We start from the raw sequence: 21,755 nt of genomic DNA, 5'->3' as shown, positions 1-21,755 counted from the left end.
AAATAAAAGAAATGTATTAGTTCAACAAAGATTTGTTGAATTTTAGGCACTATACTCTTCTAGAAACTAAGGGAGGAAGGAGTCTCAAGAAGGAAAAAGCATTCATCAGTGTTTCAAAGAGGGGTCGCTCACAGAACATGAAATGATGAAGGGTCATTGAATTTGAGAAAACAAGTATACATGGCTTCATTGAAAGCTATTCTGGTAAAAGGATTGAAAACAAATTTCTTGGTGGGTTGAGGAGTGATCAGGGAATGATGATGTAGAGGTGTAGGTATAAAATACTGTCATAGCTGGATTGTAAAGAAAGAGAAGATAGTAACTTGGGGTGAAGGCAAGGTCAGGAGAAGATAAAATAGGGGAATGTTGAAGTTTAAAAAAAGTCTTAGGTATAGAAATGACATCAGAAGTAAATGACATCAGAACATAGTAATGGTTGATTCAGTGTTCAATTAATTATTTTTATTCATCAAGTATGAATCAAGCCTCTGCTGCTTGTCAAACACTATTATAGGTACCAAGGATATTATGCCATACAAGACAGCATTGTTGCTTCCACATAGTTTATGTTCCATTGAGCAGACAAAAAATAATGCAGAACATGTGTCCAGTAAGCTCCAGGCAAAGAATTAGAATAGGGTGATATGAATAAACTGTCTAGGTGACTAATTTAGATTGAGTAGATGGGAAAGGACTATGAGTTGACATTTAAGACAAAACATGAATGATTTGCAAAGATGAAAGAGAATAGTATTGCATGTAGAGAGTATAAACTCTCTTTCTGCAAAGGCAGAAAGAAGAAATTGAAAGAAGGCAACTTGTTGTGACAGAGGGAAGGGCAAGGAGTAGTGGTCAGTGGAAAGCCATTAGAGCATTTTAAGGCCTGGTCATTTTCAAGAACTTTGGAGGAAACAACAACCAAGTCGAAATGCAGGTCTCATTTAAGCTGAGAACCTAAAGGATAAGAATGGGGTGGGTACAAAGAGAATATGCCAGGCAGGGAGAAAAACTTAGGAGGCCTTGAAGTGAGAAAAGGCTCAGCATTTTCAGTGAACTAGAACACCAATAGAGGGTCATAGGCCAGGAGGTTAGAGAGAGGGAGTTGCTCTATACCTCTGGCCATCAGAAGGGAGGTCTGTACTAGAGTTAGTTGGGGGTCTTCAGCATGTACCGAGTATTAGGTATTATATCATCACGTTGGATAAAATCCCCCAGAGGCCTTGTTTGCACATTTTATACAACATGAGAGATAACCCCCAAAACTGATCTTTGAAAGTCTTCAGGAAGCCAGTAAAGGTGACTAAAAATATCCACTGGAAGGTGGAGGGGAATGTGGAGAATGGATTCACATTAACTCTTAAAAGAGACAATGTTTCAAGGACAGCCAATGGAAGTTGAAGTCAAGTGAGGGTGAAAATACCCATGGAAACAAATCTCAGCACCTGTGGTGAGAATGGTCAAAGCAGACTAGATTGAAGTGGGTTGAAAAATGAATGCAAGAGGAGAAGAATGTGGTGTGAACAGCTTTCTCAAGAAGCTTAACTGACAAACAGAACTTTGGGGAAGGATGGCCTCGGGAGGGTTTTTAAGGATGAGAGACAATGGCATCTTATGTATTGATGAAAATAATCCACTTGAAATTTAGAAGAAGGTGAAAGATGCTAACCTGAGAAGCTTAGGATGGATTTCAAAACAGGAAGCTGAAGTAATTCATCATGACAGGAAAGGCTTTCTCAATTGTGAAAGTAGGGAAGGAGAACGTGTCCAAGTGCAAGGAGGTTGGTGGATTCTGACATTTAAATAGGATAATACTAATTTTTAATGGTTTTCTTCAGGTATAATTGATATACAAAAAAACCCTATTATACATCTAATTTAGTTTGGGATAGCTTCACTTTTTAGTTAAGCAGCAGTCACGACTGTCAGCTTGGGGATGGAGAAAGGTGTGTGAAGTATGAGGGAAGGCTAGAGGACAGAATGTTTGAAATAGCTAGGAAGTAGAAGAGTGAACTGATTTCCAGACATAATAAAGGATCTATCCATGTGATGTTCGTATCTGGAATTTGAAGGAAAACTAGTCAGTCCTATTTGACTTTTTTCTCCAATGTTGTGTGCCCTCAACTCCTCTTCCACTTCACCTGATAGCTATCTTCATTCTCCAAGACGGAATGCACAATTTGACTTCTGTAAGGAGCCCTCATTCTAGTTGATACCTCAGCTTATAAATTCACTAGATGTTAACCAAAGGAGAAATGAAAGCAGGTACTTCCTATCCACAGAAACCTTTTCCCTTAATTTGATTTTTACTCAGCCTACCTTCTTTACTCCACATGGTTCCTCATTTTGTGCTGTCATTGTCCACTAACCCAACCAGAGGAGCTACTGTAAAAAATGCTCCCTTTGGTTCTGAAATATTCCTAGATGTACCTTGATATCAGAGGGCTTCAGGGTATTAATAGATGTTGAAAGAGAAAAGTGTACTTTCAAGTAATTTTAGAAAATGCTAGGTGTTACGGGCCTCTTTGTGTTTGTTTTCCTTTTTGTAATTGGAGGACTTTTTGGAGCCCTTATTAGGCTTATGTGCATACAAATTATCAAGAAGGCTATACAGTAATTCACATTTCTGAAACTTACATGACCAGAGAGCCTATTTTATTCAGAACTTCTCACTGGACTCCTGCTATGAAAGTTTCACTGTGGGAAATACTATTTTAGGGTACCATGATATAAGGGATAGGATATATCGCTCCGTTTCAAACTTGACTCTCTTGTGTCTTATCAGAACCAAGATCATTATGCAGTGCTTGGACTTGGCCATGTAAGATACAAAGCTACACAGAGACAGATCAAAGCAGCTCGTAAGTACTTAGTTATTTTGAAGTAATTATATATTTGTTATAGAAAATGTTATTTTGAAAAAATATGCAGGGTCATAATCTATTGCCATAACTCTACATTTAACAGTATGTGTAATAATTGTCATAGCAATATAAAATGTAAGACCAAGGTCTCCTTTGCCTTCATAACCAGAAAAAAATTAATGGTGTATGGACTTTCTCATTAGGGATAAAAAATCAGTTTGGGTGTGTGCGTGTGCGTGTGTGTGTGTGTGCGTGTGTTTGTGAGAAAGAGAGAGAGTGTGTGTGGGAGGGAGGGAGGGAAGGAGAGACAGAGAGAGAGAAAGAAGTGTGGGGAGCAGGCAGGCAGGATAAAAAATACTCCAATAGCAAGCTATTAAAAATATTTTACCTCTCTTTGGAAGTATGGGCAGCTGTATTTAGTGGGGGCCCTGCTTTGTTTCTTTGGTTTTTCAATATTATTTAGTGGGTTTAGGTCACACCTTTGTCAATATCACCCTTTCCTCTGCCCAAGAGTTCAGTGCTTTGTTATTATTTTATTTTACAAGATTAAATATCGGGGGAGGAAAATGTTGGGAACTGAGACTTCATATACCTTAAAAAGACACCATCCTTTAATGTGCCTAAATGTCCTGTTCTTTTCATTTCTGTGGACATAATTCCTTAAACACCTTGATTAGTGAAGTTTAATGAAAAAGGTGAAGGTGATTAGTTTTCTGTGTTTTATCTTAGGAGAATGTTCTGCCCTCCACTGTAGAGAATGGATATTGAGGTCAGAGGAGGTAAGATTGTGGCCATTTGGAAAAGGAATAGGGAGTCAAGTCCAGCCAAGAAGAGAAAGTACTGTGCTTGGATGAACATGGCTAAACAAGAACTTACGTTGAAAAATGCTGGTTGAGACTTAGTTTAGTAGATAAACTCAATTTTTCCCATTAATGGTTATATTTAGGAAAATCACAAATATTTTTAGTAGTGAAGGGATTTATCAGATTATTTTATACTTATTACTGGATTTCTTAAAAGGCTGGCATGATTTTAGATAGAACATATGCTAGTGTATACAAATAGTTATTGCAATATACATAAATGCCAGGAATCACCATGGGAAAGTATTTGCAGAGTCTTACTATAAAAATAGCATATAAGTACTACATATGTCATGATGCACACAAATTTGTAAAAAAAATTAGAAGTTATTTTTGAACTATAAAAATATTTGCCATTTTAAAATGAAGGAATTCTTTTGTCTTTTTCTAAAGGATAAAAAATGAGCAAAAATTATAAAGAAATATTCATTTTATTTTTGTTAAGGCCACACTTTTTCTTGACAAAGTAGAAATTAATTTTTGAGTATTCTGTAGTGGAAGTCTTACAACACCTGTGCAGATTGTTAACCATAAGAAAGGAACTGTAATTCACTCCACACCACCCTGGTTGAATATCAGTATTTATTCAGAAGGAGAGTGTCATTTTCCCTACCTCTATAAACTATATAGTTCAAACTAAACAGTTTAAATAGTTCTGTTAACTAGAGAAGTATAAAATAGACTGTTGCTACATACTGCTTTCTGAAAGTCTAGTCAAAAAGTGAAAATGCAGTTAGTGTTTGCAAATCCATGATTATTATAGTATAAGCATAATAAAAATGTAAGTCTGATAATACGTAAGATCTTTTGCGTTCTTAGATCATATTACAAACACACGGTAGTATTTAAATTGTGTATAGCCGGGCATGGTGGTGCATGCCTTAACATGCCTGTAACATGCCTGTAATCCCAGTGGCTCAGAAGGGTGAGGCAGGAGGATCACAAGTTCAAAGCCAGCCTCAGCACTTAGTGAGGCCCTAAGCAACTGAGCAAGACTGTGTCTCTAAATAAAATATAAAAACATGGGTGGGGATGGGGCTCATGGTTCAATGCCCAGTACGAAATAAATTTAAAAATAAATTATGTAATTTTGTTCTTGAGGTACACATTGGCAAATGGTGTGTAGGTTTTATAATCTTTTTAAAACATGATGTTGAGCAAGAGAAGCCAGATACAATAGCATATTATAGGTTCATTTGTTTGAATAATCAGATAATTTGGATATTCCAGATTTATTTGTGATATTTTAAACTAAAAACTTTCAAGCTTTTTAAAAATAAAATTATATTTAAATGCTTTTTTAAAATATTTATTTTTAGTTTTTGGTGGACACAATATCTTTATTTTTATGTGGTGCTGAGGATCGACCCAGTGCCCCACACATGCCAGGCGAGTGCGCTACCGCTTGAGCCACATCCCCAGCCCTAAATGCTTTTTTTAATAGTACCAATGTGATCATACAATAAAAGCCCCTTTACTGGTGTAGCCTCAGAATACCTGAGAAATTTGTTTTTCATGGGGGAGGGAAGGGAAAAGAAAACCTGAAATTATTTATTTATTTTTCCCTTCCTTACTGCAGTATTGGGGATTGAACCCATGAGTGCTCTATCACTGAGTTACATCCCCCAGCTCTTTTTATTTTTTATATTGAAACAGGGTCTTGCAAGTCTCCTGTCTCAGCCTCCCTAGTCACTGAGATTATAGGCAATGTGCCTGACTGAAATTTCAGTAAATGTATAAGAGCTGTTCCCAGATTACTTTTGTTTCTTTTTTTTTTTTTTCAAGTTGGCCAGTCTTTTGGCTCTCTTTACATTATTTTCTTAAATTGGGTTATATCTTCAGTCCCTCCCAGGGACAGTTTTATAAGTAGGATGATAGAAGCCTCTAATACACATGGGTGACTAAAGATGATCAGGCAGAAAAATCAGTGTAGGAAAAAATAGTGCAGCATAAAAAGAGACAAATTTGATCCTTTTTACAAAAAAAAAAGTAAGATATCTTTCAGACTTTATCCTGAGGTTTAAAAGAAAGCCCAAGAAGTGTCTATGTTGTCAATGAAATCCGAAGATGCTGTATTACAGTGAGATCAGCCTTGCAGAGGGAGATTAGGGAGAAATAAGTAGAGGCTGCATGAAAACTAAAAACTTGAGAGCAGAATATAAAATTATAAAAAATTGCTGATGTATAATTAGAAAATACAGTAAAGCCAGGGACAACCTTAAAGAATGTTCCTAAGATTCAGATGAAAAGAATAAAGAAATGCAAGATGTCCCTAAAGAAGAAATAAGAAACAACTACAAATCAGAAAGTTTAACCTGATTTTTAAAAATATGTATGGCTTGAGATTCAGAATATATAGACAAATGACTTAGGTTTCACTAATCAGCACACACTTCAGAGTCAAAGGAGAACAACAGGCTGTGCTGCAGGAATCCATTTGCTGGCAAGCGGGGAAGAGCACTGCATAGTGAAACTTAAGGCTTTCACTGGCTACATGATAGGGGTCATAGCTTGTGCTCAGTATCAGCAGTTGTGGGGCACAGTGATTGTGTCAGTGGTGGGATAAACATGTTTCTGAACTTTCCAGTAAAAATTGAGTCATGAGCTTCCAAACATGATAATTTGGTTATTATGAAAGTTCTGTGAACTGGGTTGGGATTGTGGCTCAGGGGTAGAGCTCTCGCCTTGCATGTGAGAATCCCTGAGTTCGATCCTCAGCACCACATAAAAATAAATAAAATAAAGGTGTTGTGTCCAACTACAACTAAAAAAATACATATTTAAAAGAAAAAGTTCTGTGAACTACCTAATAACATTTAATAAATTTCTGTTCTGCTTGAACCAGCTAGAATTTTAAAATGCCTGTTTTCCAGTGCTAGTAGAGAAATGACCACCTAACTAGAAGGAAAATCTTGGACTTCAGGAAAACAAATGTATTTGTCACACTTCTGAACCCTTGTAAAAATGAGTAAAAAATTTCCACACAAATGTTCATAGCAGCCTTATTCAAAATGTTCATAAATAGGAAACCACCCTAATGTTCACCAACAGGAAAATGGATAAGCAAACTGCTCTTAGAACATAGAATCCTACTCGGCAATAAAAAATAGCATTACCAGTATACTCAAGAGTTTCAAAACATGGTGTTGAACAGGAGAAGACAGACACAATAGCATACTATAGGTTTCATTTATATGAAGTTCAAGAACATATAAAAGTAATCTGTGGTGATATAAATCAAAAAGTGATCGCCTTAGTTGGTAGGGGATGGGAGTCACCTGGGAAGGGGTGCAAGGGAACTCTGGGTAAGGGAAATGGTGTACATTTCTTTTGATTGTAACTGTAGTTGCATGTGTATGTACAGTTGTTAACTCATTAAATTGAATACTTAATATCTGAACATTTTGCTCTTAAATGTATTTTTTAAAATTTTATCTCAACCAGATGAATAAGATGCAAAACAAACTAGAGAAACAATCACTGGGAAATTTTAAAATATTTGGGGGCCTAGAAAAATTAAAATTGTATTTATGGATGCAAAAGTAAGATTAAGATTGTTGCCTGTCAAAACTTATAGGAACGGCAACTAGAATTGTACCATAGCAAGTTCATTGCCTTAACCTATTATGTTACTTTCTTTAAAACAGGGGAAAAAATAAAGTAGACTTTCAATTCATTGTTTAAGAGAACAACACTAAGGAAGATGGAGGAAGGAAATAGAAGAGATAAAACAATATTCCAAAATGGGTTTTATAAAGAAGAAAAAAACAAATCAAATAGTGAAATATACAAAGGATGAAAACCATTATAGAAGATACTTTTAATTGAAACTACTCTTATATGCAGTGAATTTGAAAATTTCAGTAAAAACTGAAGAAGAAATTTTTAAAGTTACCAAAGAATTATCTTCTAAAAACCATTTTTAGGCCCAGGTAATTTTTCAGGTGAATATTTCATATGTTAAAGGAATTGAAAATGCTCATGCTGAACATAAACTGTTTTGGAACAGTTCATTTTGTTCTTCCCTTTTTTTTTTTTTTTTTTCCCTTTTTTCCTGTGCCGGGGGTTGAACCCAGGGCCTCACTTGTACTAAGCATGTGCTTTGCCTGTGAGCTACACCCCTAGCATGGAACAATTCATTTTGTGAAATTAATGCAGCCCAAGTATGAAAATTTAGCAAAGAGAGCTCAAACGAAACTATGAATAAATCTTATTTGTAACACCAAAAAATAAATAAGTTAAAATGTAGCAAACCTATATTTTTTGGCAGTTACCATCAAATATATTAGATAGCTATAGTCATTTTAAGGACAATCCTGGGGCAAGAATGAGTAACTAAAACAAGCCCTTATAAAATTTGCTGTGATAAAGGAAACATTACAAATCAGTGGAAAAGGGAAGTATTATTGATTATATTAGGATTTTAAGAAATGACAAATTTTTAATACCTCTTTGACTATTAAATTCCAGAAAAGATTTAAGGGATTCATTGTTTTTAAATCTAAGCATAGGAAACATTTGTGATACTAGAAGAATTATAAATACTGGAAAAAGCTATAGAGGAAATGATAAGTAATTGTGTAAATAAAAATGAATTTTAAAAAATGAACAACACCATTTGGGGGAAAACATTAGCAACAGATATTGAATGTAAAGAGTTGCAGCATGCACATAGGCTGAGGATTCATAGACTGCTTGGATCAGAGCCTGACTTGGCCATAACTTTGTGCAGGTTGCAAAGATTGTGGTTGCTTAACTTCTCTGTGTCTCATTTTTCTCATCTGTGAAATAAAGAAACAAATAATGCTTTTCTCATAGTTATTGAGATAAATAGGCCTGGCTCACAAATGCTCAATAGCTAATATCTTATTGTGAAGTGACACAAACTAAGGATAAAAACAGATAACCCTTCTATCTATAGATAGATGAAAGGTACAAACAAAAAATTTTGAGCACCAGTGATAATTTTATATCAGTAATATTTTATATCTCTAGTGATAAATTTTTTAGACCCTGTGCTAGTTAAGACTATGGTGAAAAAGATGTACACATAAAAAAAATGAAATAGTTTAATTTTTGGAATGCACCTTGTTCCTATATTTTTATTCACTAATTTCACTTCTGTATAAATTTATCTTCAGAAAAAGAGTCCTAAATGTGGAAAAATAGTAATATTCAAGATGATTCAGATTGGAAACAATTCCAATTTCTATCAGTAGAGAAATGCTTACATTATGACAATTCTACTTGAAATGCAGTCCTAAACAGTCACTAAAAGGGAAGTTTGAAGAGTTGACAAGAAAAATGGAAAAAGGCAAATGATATAATATTAACTTAAAACAAAAACAATATAAATTTATACATACAGTATGATCACACCTAATTTTTAATTTTTTCTTGTTTTTTTGCAGTGCTGGGGATTCAACCCAGGGCCTTGTTAATAAGCAAGGGCTCTACCACTGAACTACACCCCTCAGCACTCCTAAATTCTTTAAAGCATATCCTTAAGGGAAAAAATACCTATGTATAAATATACAAAAACATTATATATTTGTCTTTGGGTGCTGGCACTTTGGCTGATTTCTTAAAATAATTGTTTCAGTTGCTCTTTAATTTTCACACTTAATAAGCACGCATTTTACCTTGGAAGAAAAGATTTTAAAATTAGCATTGCCATTTTGGAGATGGTCTGTATTTAGCTCATCCTTATTTTTGGTTTTGATGCCTGAAGTGACAAATCTGACTCATTTTGTAGATAAAGCAATGGTCTTAAAACATCACCCAGACAAACGGAAAGCAGCGGGTGAACCAATAAAAGAAGGAGACAACGATTACTTCACTTGTATAACTAAAGGTAAGAAAATATTTTACAGTCGGGAATTTCTGAAAGTAATTTTTATTTAATAAATGCTGGGATTGGGTTTCCTATGTGTGATATAGTTCATTTACTATCACATGATATCTTTAAATGCTTTTAGTTATATCAGGTTATTTTTTATTTATTTCCCCAAAACCTCACTATACAAAGTGAGGTTCCCCCAGCCAGCAGGAATAACACCTGGCAGCTTGTTAGAAATGAACATCTCAGGCCCTGCAACTACTGATTAGAATTTGCATTTTAATGGATCCCCAGATGACTCTTACCAGAAGCTTATACAAGCATTGTATTTAATGATGAGACTACTGAGATCTTTTGCCTATCAGTTTCTTTGTGAGAGTAAATTGTTCCTTAGATCCTTTGCTAATTTAAATTGGGGGCTGGATGTGAACTCAGTGGCAGAGCACTTACCTAGAATGTGTGAGGAGACCCTGGGTTCCATCCCCAGCACTAGGAAAAAGTAATAATAATTAAGCTAATTATATCATTATACAATAATTATTTATTGCTAATTTACATAGCAATATGCTCATTAAGCAAGTTAACATAGGTAACCACCATTTGTAAATGTTTCCTAAATGTGATTTTATTAATTTTTATGTTTGTGGGTACCGGGGATTGAACTCGGGGGCACTTGACCACTGAGTCACATCCAAGCCCATTTTTGTGTTTTATTTAGAGACAGGGTCTCGTCGAGTTGCTTAGCACCTCACTTTTACTGAGGCCAGCTTTGAACTCAGGATCCTTCTGTCTCAGCCTCCCGAACCACTAGGATTACAGGCATTCGATACCACGCTCAGTGTGATTTTACATTTTGATGATACTTGTTAAATAATTATATGTGCATTTTTCAAAATTCTTCATCTTAGCCCACTCATATTACACATTACTCTAGAAACCTAAGAGCCTTCCATCTTTTACAGCCATGAGATCCAACAGTTAATTTTCTTTTCCCCCAGAGTCGTCATCATCTTTTTTCAGTTACTGTTTAAAAATTTTTTTGTCACTTTCCTATCAGAAGTACTTAAAGGAGTTGCGTCCACTCATATCCAGAAGTGCTAGAGCTGTCCTTACCTAAATTAAATCCTCCCCACCCCCCAAAATTTTAAATATGAAAATTAATAACTTAAAAGAGGGGGATATTTGTTTTCTCTTAGGAAAAAAAGGGTAAACTTATGGTGTTGTAATCTTGCTTTTTTTCCTGGGGTAAACTTAATAGTGCTATAATCTTGCTTTTTCCCCCTCAGCTTATGAAATGTTATCTGATCCAGTGAAAAGACGAGCATTTAACAGTGTAGATCCTACTTTTGATAACTCAGTTCCTTCTAAAAGTGAAGCAAAGGATAATTTCTTTGAAGTGTTTTCTCCAGTGTTTGAAAGGAATTCCAGGTGAGTTAAAGCATTTCCACTTTTGATCATAAAAGCCTCTATTAGCTTGCTTTGTGCAGTCCTTCAGCTTTTTGCTATTTTCCCCGATATTAGTTTTATTTATAAAATTGTTTCTACTGTCTTGTCCTCCTCATCTTTTATTGAGCCCTTCCGATAAACTTATTATTCTCGTTTATTTTGTTCTCTAAACAAAATTCTGCCTTTCCATAGTGAAATTCCTTTATCGTTTATGGGATATTTTCCTTTGGCTGAAAAGTTATATCTGGCTTTATGTAATGCGATATTGATAGTTAGGTGATAGTACTTTTTTTTTAACTTCCTCTTTATCTGTGAGTACACTGTTTGGCTCATTAAGAGTTTAAAAAAATAAAGAAAGAAAAGAAAAGGGCTTATGGTCCTTTTTCTTCTTCTTCCTTTTTTTTTTTTTTTTTTTTTTTTTTTGGTACCAGGAGTTGAATCCAAGGGTGCTTAACTACTGAGCCACACCCACAGCACAGTCTTTTTTATTTTAATTTTGAGACCAGGTAGTCTCACTAAGTTGCTGAGGCTGGCCTCAAACTTGTGATTCTCCTGCTTCAGTCTCTATTATTGAGATGACAGCACGTGCCACCACACCTAGCTTGATCCTTTTTTTTTCCCCCATACAAGATTATCATAAGGCATCTCTGACAAAGGATGATTTACATTTAAGATTAAAGCATACATAATTTATTTCAGTAAATTGTTTTTTATAATAGTATGCATAGTGTCAGTATTCTATATTTTTTGTTCTCTCAAAGCCTGTTTTGGCTGTGTGTTGGATTCATCTGGAGAGCTTAAAAAAACTTTGTACTGCCTATTGCTTGCAGAGAGATGCTGATTAACAGTAGGAATTTTTAATCCTCTCTGGTGATTCTACTGTGCAGCCAAAGTTTTGAACCTTTTTTTTTTTTTTTTTCCTTTGGTACTGGGGGTTGAACCAGAGGCACTTAATCACTAAGCCACATCTCTGGCCTTTTTGAAATGTTTTATTTTGAGACAGGGTTTTGCTAAGTTGTGTAGGACCTCTCTGAATTGCTGCAGCTTGCTATGAACTTGGAATCCTCCTGCCTCAGCCTCCCATGCTGCTGAGATTACTGGCATGCACCACTGCAACCAGCTGAACCACTTATTTAGTAGTTTGATGCGGCCTACTGGTTGCTCCTCTCTGTCTTCTCATATTTATTTTAAAACAGTACTGAAGGTGATATAAAGACAGCTTTTTTTGTTTTGTTTTGTTAGTGGTACTGGAAAGATGGAACACAGGGACATTCTACCCCTGAATTACATCCCCGGCCCTTTTTATTTTTTATTTTCACTAAATTGCTGGGGCTAGCCTCCAATCTATGAACTTCCTGTGAGCTGGGATAACAGGCATGTGCCACTGTACCTGGCTAGGATATAGTATTTCTGTGTGTAGTGATTTAATAAAGTAGAAAACATGGATCAGTAGTAGCCATAGAGTCCTTTTCAGAGGTGATGAGTGAAATGCCAAGCCTAGAAGTCTAGCTCTTAGGCACAGGTGGTGGTGATAAGGGATGAAAGTTTGTTCTTTCTGTAAATATTAGCATTTATTTTAAAGGCCAGGCCTTACATTAGTGTTGCTTCTGTGCTACCTATTTAGGGGAAGGAGTAAGTGAGCTTGGGGGAAAAAGGCTAGTTCCCATTTTTTCCTAACCTGTCTGACAGCTACTATATCATTGTATCTTGGGGCTGGGAATATATCTCAGTGGTGAGTGCAAGGCCATAAATGTAGTCACCAGCACTACAACAAAATCATTAAACTTTTTTGAACTGAAGATAACCTGAAAATTATTCCATTGTCTCTTGCCACCTTCTAATCCACCCTTCCCCTCACATTCTTCACACCTACATTGTTTGTCATGTGACTGTTGACCTTCCAACTCTCATCTTTTAATTGCAGAGATTATAGGGGAGGGAGGTTAAATGGGATTAGTAAAGGCCCTTGTTGTTTTTAATAAATTAGGCTGTAGGTAGAACTTTTGTGCAAAATTTTTCAGTTAAATTTTTCTTTTAATATATCAGATGGTCAAATAAAAAAAATGTCCCTAAACTTGGTGATATGAATTCATCATTTGAAGATGTAGATGCATTTTATTCTTTCTGGTAAGTAAATACTTCTGTGAAGTTGTCATTTTTTTAAAATATTCAATAAGTACTTGATGCTTTATAAATTAATTGAGGGATGGGTGACTTACTGAACAAAAAGCACTGTTCCAAAATGAATAAAGGTTTCACATGTTTTATGTCTTCTCTATGATATTCAGGCTTTTATGAGTGTTTTATTTAGCTTGTTTTCTATTAATGAGATCTAGGTAATAAGCACACTGTAGCAGTTAAAAAATAAAATCATTTGAATTCAATGAAAATTAACACATTTTCACTTAGCAGTTTTCCCATTAAAAGTGTTTGTGCATTTGAGGAAGACATTGCTTTGTGTTCAAGTTTATTGATTTTCAGTAAACAATATTTAGCAAATTTTATTGTGTATTATTTCCTTATTAAATATCTAATAAATAATGGAAGCATAAATTCACTGTAGGAAAAATTATGTAAGATTTAGTTGCCAGTTCAGTTGTCTATAGATTCAGAAATAAAATAACCATTACTGGAGTTACTTTAAGGCTTCACAGAAAATGAGAGTAAAGGCAGGGAAAACTTAACAAGTCCTAGGCAAGAGAGAAACAAACCTAAGAAAGAAAAGAGGACAGTGAGGTGTGACTTCTTTTTTTTACTTAAGCGTGCTGAATGTATTTTCAATTTTCATACTAAATGTGGAGTCATTTAACACAAGATGATGACATTAAGGACTTGAGCATAGTATTGGTTTAATACCAAAGGGAGGGAAGGAACCATTCAGACTAACTTATTTACTTGCCATTACTATTTTTAAAAATTATATGTATCTAACTTAATTTTAAAAGGAATGTTATTCTGTGTTAATTTTTTTTCTATCTATATTAGGTATAATTTTGACTCTTGGAGAGAATTTTCTTATTTAGACGAAGAAGAAAAAGAAAAGGCAGAATGGTAGGTATGCACATCATTAATAAAGGAATATATTCCTTTGGTACCTGTGATAATATAAAAATAAGGTGTGCGTGTGTGTGTGTGTGTGTGTGTATATATATATACACACACATACATATACAAATATATGCGTTTGTGTGTGTGTGTATTTTCTCTTGGTGCTAGAAATTGAAAGAAGGGCCAAGTATATGTTGCACATGTGCTTTACCACTGAGCTACATTCTCCAGTCATTATTTTCTCTGACACAGTAATTTGAAATTCCTCTATATAAATTAAACTAGATGGGGCCAAAAGAGTAACTGGTTAGGCTTATGTTTAAGAAATTGCCAAGAGGGCGGCACACACCTATAATCCCAGCAGCTCAGGAGTCTGAGGCAGGATTATCACAAATTCAAGGCCAGGCTCAGCAATTTAGGCCCTGTGCAACTTAATGAGACCCTTTCTTATCATTAAAAATATAAAAAGAGCTTTGGGATGTAGCTCAATGAGTGGTAAAATCCCTCTGGGTTTATTCCCTGATTACCCTCCTTGCCCCAAAATTGCCAAGATAACTCAATTCAGCAAATTTTTCTTTTGGTTGCTTAACCTAGGTTTTATTATACTTTTCCCAGAGTACGGAGGAAAATTCTTTTGACATGCATGTCCAAGAAAACTAACCAAAATTGATAATAAACAGAAGCACACTTCAATGTTAGTAGTGATATAGCATTATTAATTTTGTAAGACATTATTACATATAAATTTATAAAATATTACTCTTTCCAGTCATAATTTGTTTCCAATATTTACTATTATATAGTCGTGATGAGAGAAGATGGATTGAAAAGCAGAATAGAGCAACAAGGGCACAAAGAAAAAAAGAAGAAATGAACAGAATAAGAACATTAGTTGGTAAGTATAATTAATGTTTTTATAACTGATGTTTAAAGTTCTTTAAATGTTAGAATTTAAAAGATTCACTAATTTTTTTGGGGTAGACAATGCCTATAGCTGTGATCCAAGAATAAAAAAATTTAAGGAAGAAGAAAAAGCCAAGAAAGAAGCAGAAAAGAAAGCAAAAGCAGAAGCAAAACGGAAGGAACAAGAAGCTAAAGAAAAAGTAAGGCGACATTTGATTATGTTGGACTTTAAATATTTGTTAATCATTGAAAAATAGTTAAAATAACTATAATCTGGAAGCAGGAAATTGGGTACTACTATAATTGAATCTTAACAAGTTGGTAAAATCAATAGTTAGATCTTCCTTAATAGCAAATAGTTATTGAACAAAAACATAATCTCATATAAATATTTATGTCATAAATCTGACTTTATATTATGCTTATTTCTAACATGTTTGTTTTGTTTCCTCATAAATGCTTGTAGAACTTTGGTAGCTTGCTTTCCCTCCTAGTTCAACCTTCAATTTTCAATAAGTTGATGAGCCATTAATTTGTTAATTTCTAATTAAAAGATTGAATTTTTAAATCATTACAGAGCATTTTGAAATTCTAATTATCAAAACAATTTTGCTCTTCATTTTAAAAGCAAAGACAAGCTGAATTAGAAGCGGCTCGGTTGGCTAAGGAGAAAGAAGAGGAGGAAATTAGACAGCAAGCGTTATTGGCAAAGAAGGAAAAAGATATCCAGAAAAAAGCTATTAAAAAGGAGAGGCAAAAACTTCGAAATTCATGCAAGGTATGTCAGATTGACATCAGGCACCAGTAAAGCAGGCAGCTGATTAAGCTTAAAGATTATTTCTTTTCTTATATTTGTTTTTAGATTAATTTTTTTCTATTCTGATTCCTCATCCAAATTCAGATCTGATTTTCTCAGTGTTTTTTTTAATAGTTGATTTAAACAAATTAGAATTTAAATAAGTCACTATAAAGCCTTCAGTTATTGTAACTTCTAATTATATTTCTTAAGACCCTCTAATTTTGTCACAACCTATCTACCATCACTTCTCCCCACCATATGGCCATGTTTGTTGGAGAAATCAAATTATTTTCTGAGAATGTGCAACAATTTGGTTTTAGCTGGTTGCTTCCTAATGAACAAAGTTAATTTTTATCTTAAAGTTTCTTTGGAAGTTAATACTTTTATCTTTATCTAAACAAAGGGATATCATTTGGGTGAGTACTGGTAGTTTTCATTCAAATACAATTTTTATTAAACATATTGATAGAAAAACCCAAATTTCTTATTGTAATTTTGTGTAAGAGATATTCTTACATTTTTAAATTGGTAAATTCAGAGAGCAAATTGTACTTTATTAAACTGTGTCAAATAAGTATATTTATGAAATTCCAAGCTACAACAGATTGCTACAAGAGAATATTCTGTACTTACCACTATAGTTAAATTCAAGAAATATGTAAATGCTTAATATGTATAGAAAAATCATGTTATCTTTCACATGACCATCCAGAAGGCTTTAGACACTAGTATGTTTAGTATAAAATATCCTAAACATTCAGTTAATAACACAATTGAAATTAACCAGCCCCTCAGGTTGGGGAAATAGCTCACTTGGTAGAGTGTTTGTCTTGCATGTACAATGACCTGGGTTCAATCCCCAGCACCACAAAAAAAAAAAAAAAAAAAGAAGAAAGAAAGAAAGAAAAAGAAATCAACCAGCCCCATCAGTAAATTTAGAAAGAGAATTAATGAAAACACAAGTACTGGTTTGTCTCTTTAGGCATTTTAGTAAACTAGGAAAATTTAGAAAAAAATGAAGTATTCTATTCACAGTTTTCCTGGGTGGAAGATTATTTTTAGGAGAATGCAATATATCAAAATGGTTAAGAGCATGGACTCAGGATAGGCTGTCTGGGTTTGAAGTCATTTTCCACCTATCACTTACCACCTGTGGGACCCTCTGGAAGTTACCTAAACACCTTAGTGCCTTGCTTTCCTCACCTGTTCTATAGCTGACATAATAGTTAGTCATAGAGTTGTGAATGTTGAGTGAAATGATTCACATATAATTGGCACATTCAGCGTATGATGAGAACGTGAAAAAAAAAGACCAGATATCAACCAGAAAGTGAATAATTCTTAAGAGATTTTTGCATAAGTGAGGGAACAAATTCTGATATTTAGTAACTTTGTTTTATTCTCCTTTCCAGCATGAGTTAATTTATTCAGTCATCAAGTCTCTGATGAGCATTATACTGGGTACCAAGCAATTTTAATTAATGTGGGTATAATGATAACATAGTCCTTGCCTTCAAGGAATCCACTGATTCCTTGTAATAGAAAACAACAAGTAAACTAGCAATTCGAACACTTTAAGATGAGCATGAGCACTAGGATGAAAAGATACCAAAAATGTAGTCAAGGAAGGCTTTCTCTTTAGTAGCATTGAGCTGGGCAAAGCAGTGTGTACACCAGATAAAAGACTGAGGAATATTGAGTGAATTCAGATATGCAGAGATAATGAAGTTTACTGAGTGAGAAGCACCTGAACATGTAGGAGGAGCAAGGTTTGAAGGGCTATTTAATATGCCTTGCTAAAGAGTTTAAATCTGATCCTGAGTTGGTTTTGGTTAGAGTGTTCAGAGAAGAAAAGAGACACAGAGACTAATCAGGAATTTTTGGTACATTCCAATCGGTGTGGCTTGAAATAAGGTAGAAATGGTGGGAATGGGAAAAAGTAAATGAGATGAAGTATTTCGGAAGTATAATAGGTTACTGACTGTTGGGACTAATTGTATATTGGGGGCAGCATGGGAGAAATAAAGTTTATAGATACCTTGGTTTCTGGCATGGTATACTGGATGAGTAGTGATAGCATCAATTGAAATAGAAGACAGAGGAGGAGGCAAATGATGAGTCCAGTTTAGGGCACATTGAAACTATTGGGACACCCAAATGAAGGGACCCTGGGCATATAGATCATATTATAGAGTTCACAAGCAGGATCAACACAGACTCATGCACATCTTGTGGCACTAGAAACCGTTCAAGTAGATTAGATCACTCTGGGAGAGAATGTAGAATAAGGAAGGTGAAAGTTGGGACCCTAGTGAACACCAGTCCTTGAGATACTGCTATAAAGGAAGAGAAACCTGAGAAGTAATCAAATCGCTAGAAGAAAAATCAGTAGTGCTTTTAGAAATATCAGCAGTAAAAGAAATATTGAGACTTTGATGAGAGCCAAATCAAACAGATCAAATGGGCAAGAAGAAGTAAGGAATAGAAGGTATGTCAGTAGCAGCTTAAACATGAGAAGTATTTTCCAGTTACTTCCTATAATCCAGTTACATTATGGTGTTCAATTCTGATCTTAATATTTCGTTAATCATATTTTTTGATAACATCTCCTGTCCCTTAGCAGGATATATTATTATATATTTCTTTAATTTCACATTTTCAGTAGACTTCTCAGTGAAGCACATGTGGGAACAGGCAGCTGAAAAAAGAATTTTAATTTGAGTCAGCCTACACATTTCTTTAACTTTAATTGGTTCTTTGAGGTCCACTTATAACTTATTAACATTCAGAAGGTATTGTTCACCATCTCCTTTTCTGTTTTACTCCCCTGCCTACACTTGGCATAATGCCTTTTATTGTAAGCTAATAATAATGGAGACCACTGGACAGTATTCTGGGAATATAGTTAGTAATGGGCACAAGGACATTGTATACATCTACATGAAGAACCTCCTGAAAAGTTTATGCTTATCATCATATTTATGTTGTGTTTGCATCAGTGTTATATCAGTAGATAGAAAATAAAAATGTTTGTGTTTGTGTTTTTAGACCTGGAATCACTTTTCAGACAATGAGGCAGAACGGGTTAAAATGATGGAAGAAGTGGAAAAACTTTGTGATCGCCTTGAACTAGCAAGGTATATGTATGGAACAACCATTGAAGTCTTTTTTGGGACTTAAAGTTTCTTTTTTGTATGTGGTGCTAGAGAATTGAACCTAGAGCTTCATGCATCACATGTTCTACCACTGAGCTATACCCACAAGTCCTCATTCCTTTTTTCTTTAGCTTACAGTGCTTGAATGAAACACTCACATCATCTACAAAAGAAGTAGGAAAGGCTGCTCTGGAAAAACAGGTAATAGAAGAACATGTAATTTCTACTTATATTTAGCATTTAATTATTTTACCTCACCCTTCTTCACCTAATACTAGGTTACTAAGGGTAAAGAATATCTGATTTCTCTTTGTCTCCCAACTTTGTTTTGTTTATATAAAGTGCTGTTGTTGATTTAAATTGGATTTAGTATGTTTTTCATACTAAATGAAATAGTAAAATGTTAGATTTGTGGTATCTAGCACATTATTCGCTAGTTTTTTTGTTTGTTTGTTTTTGATATTGAGTATTGAACCCAGGGATGCTTCACCACTGAGCTACATTCCCAGTCCTTTTTATTTTTTTATTTGGAGACAGGGTCTCAATAAGTTTCCTCAAACTTGTGATCCTCTTGCCTCAGCTTTCCAAATTTGCTGGAATTACAGGCATGTGCCACCATGTCTAACGCTTTAATCACCAGTTTTTATAAAATAATGTTAAAAAATAAATTTTTAATTTCCCTGAATATTTTCAGAGGATAACATTTAAAACCAAAAGAAATTTTTGTTCTGTCTAGTATATCTTTCATTTTATAGATGAAGAATCAGGCCCAGAAGTTAAATTCAGTTCAACAAGTATTAGTATTCTATAGATAAAGCATATGCCTAGGCATTCTTGGAGAAACACCTAATGCTACTGCTGCCACAAAGGGATTCAGAAAGTTATGCTGAAAGTAAAGCCTCAAGGATCAAAATATGGAGGACCTATGCTAAATGTCAGAGAGAAGGGGCAAGTCCACATCTGAATAGTCAGAGGCTCAGTGAAAGGTCTGAACCAGCCTTGGAGGAAGGACAGTGCTAAAATGGAAGGTTGAGAAACAGCATAAATTGTAAAATAGAGGTAAGAGTAGAAAGTTAAGAGGAGTGGAAAATGAGGTTGGTTATGAAGAGAAGAGCCATAACTTTTTGTTTAATATTGTGACCAGTTTCTGTTACTACAAAACCTCTGAATTGCAGAAGATTCAACTTTATACTAATTATTTGGCATTTATGGGTAGGATTCGTGGGGTAGATAAAAAATAACTAGTTTTAATTATATCAGTAAGGATCTGTACTATGGAAGATGGGAAACAGGAAAAGCTTTTCAAAATTAGAATTACAGGGACTTCATGACTGGTTCTAAGTATTGAATGAGAGAACTGAGTTAAAGATGGCTTCATGATAGCTGTCAACAAAAGTCTCATGCACGTTTTGTAAAGGAACACCTGTGGAGGAATACCTGTGAGGAGGCGCACAAAGAACAGACAGAGACACAAAAAGTAAAGCAGGTAGACAGGATGGAGTGGATAGGAGTGAAATGAAGTGGTGAAGAAGAAATGCAGAAGTGAAGTGTCCACTCCTTCCTGCCTGGGAGTTTATTAACTCAAAGAACACATACCTCCCATTACCTTGACTATATTCTAATTAGTATTTCTTTAACCAAAGTGCTAGCTAACTGAGATAAGGTCCAGGTTAATACAAACACAGAGCCCCTTCTCTCTAAGGACATTGCTAAGGAAACCAGATAGTGCCTGCATAGTTGTCTTATTACCTCAGAGGGAAGAGGCTCCTGGGAATCAGGGCACCAATTACTCCCTGGGAGTTTGCTCACCAGGGGAACACTTCCCTGGATGTTTGCACGGTCAGAATACCTACAACATTTGAAGGTAGACTAGAAGGTACAAAGGATAGAACTTCAAGGTAAAACAGGACATGTTCCTCTGTTTATCTTTTTGTGACAGATAAGTGGTATTACTTGCTAAGAGTGCATATGAGCTTAAAGAGAGGTTCAGTATGGCCTTGTGTATGATAATCTAGTGACCGTCAACTTGACAAAGTTGTGTCTAAAGCATAAAGAAATCTCATGACGTGAATATTGGGCAGGTCAGTCTTTGGGTGGCTGTTGGTTCTTCAAGCAGACCTATGCAACCTGGAAGCCAGAGTGAAAAGCTGATACCAGTTTGGCCTAGGAGGAGAATGATGTCAAAATGAGGATGTGTAGCGTACAGGATGCTTTAAGTCCCTGACTTATCTATAATATTTGTGTAGATAGAAGAAATAAATGAACAAATTAGAAAAGAAAAAGAGGAAGCTGAGGCTCGTATGCGACAAGCATCGAAAAATGCAGAGAAATCAACTGGTGGAGGTGGCAGTAGTAGTAAAAATTGGTCAGAAGATGATCTGCAGTTGCTAATTAAAGCTGTGAATCTCTTCCCTGCTGGAACAAATTCAAGGTATTGGTTTTCATGAAATTTTTCTTTAACACATACTGGAGCCCAGAGATAGTGTCAAAAATCCAAATTGCAGCAATGATTATAGCATTAATTTGCAGGGATAAGCCTGAGTCTGTAAAAACCGCCTTCTATTAAATTCTGTTTAACAATGCATTTTTAACCTTATTAGTCTTATCCATTACACCAGCACATACATACAGCAAGATGTTTTATCAGTTAGTTGCTCCCCACCACAAACCAGAGCTTATTTTTGATTCTAGGTTGAGCACTCAAAGAAGCATTAGAGACCCAGCCTCTCTTGTTATATAGAAATGGAAACTAAGGCTATTTTCAGTGATCTCTCCTTTTCTTAAGAAGTATGTGTTAATTTGGCAGTATACATAAACGTATGGTTTTATTTTTGTTGGTTT

The 21,755-nt window shown here is 34.9% G+C and overlaps 1 protein-coding gene across 5 annotated transcripts in view; it reads left to right on the top strand.

Annotated features, from left to right (window-relative positions):
- Positions 1 to 21,755, top strand: part of DNAJC2 (DnaJ heat shock protein family (Hsp40) member C2) — a 31,173-nt gene that overhangs the window by 3,732 nt on the left and 5,686 nt on the right. For 3 of the 5 annotated variants that reach the window (XM_081286690.1, XM_081286688.1, XM_081286689.1), the window contains exons 3-13: positions 2,783 to 2,858; positions 9,480 to 9,578; positions 10,850 to 10,991; positions 13,056 to 13,136; positions 13,995 to 14,060; positions 14,861 to 14,952; positions 15,039 to 15,160; positions 15,589 to 15,738; positions 18,808 to 18,896; positions 19,046 to 19,115; positions 21,161 to 21,345. In XM_081286690.1, coding sequence (XP_081142816.1) covers positions 2,783 to 2,858; positions 9,480 to 9,578; positions 10,850 to 10,991; positions 13,056 to 13,136; positions 13,995 to 14,060; positions 14,861 to 14,952; positions 15,039 to 15,160; positions 15,589 to 15,738; positions 18,808 to 18,896; positions 19,046 to 19,115; positions 21,161 to 21,345 — 1,172 coding nt within the window. Of the gene's footprint in view, positions 1 to 2,782; positions 2,859 to 3,590; positions 3,641 to 3,727; positions 7,657 to 9,479; positions 9,579 to 10,849; positions 10,992 to 13,055; positions 13,137 to 13,994; positions 14,061 to 14,860; positions 14,953 to 15,038; positions 15,161 to 15,588; positions 15,739 to 18,807; positions 18,897 to 19,045; positions 19,116 to 21,160; positions 21,346 to 21,755 lie in introns of those variants that run through there. The other 2 variants (XM_081286691.1, XM_081286692.1) reach the window with 2 other exon arrangements.

This window comes from Spermophilus citellus (assembly GCF_964194105.1).
Source record: "Spermophilus citellus genome assembly, chromosome: 3".
NCBI classification, from domain to species: Eukaryota; Metazoa; Chordata; class Mammalia; order Rodentia; family Sciuridae; genus Spermophilus; species Spermophilus citellus.
Note: the sequence above shows the minus strand (reverse complement) of the source record. Positions and strands in the feature narration are given on the sequence as shown.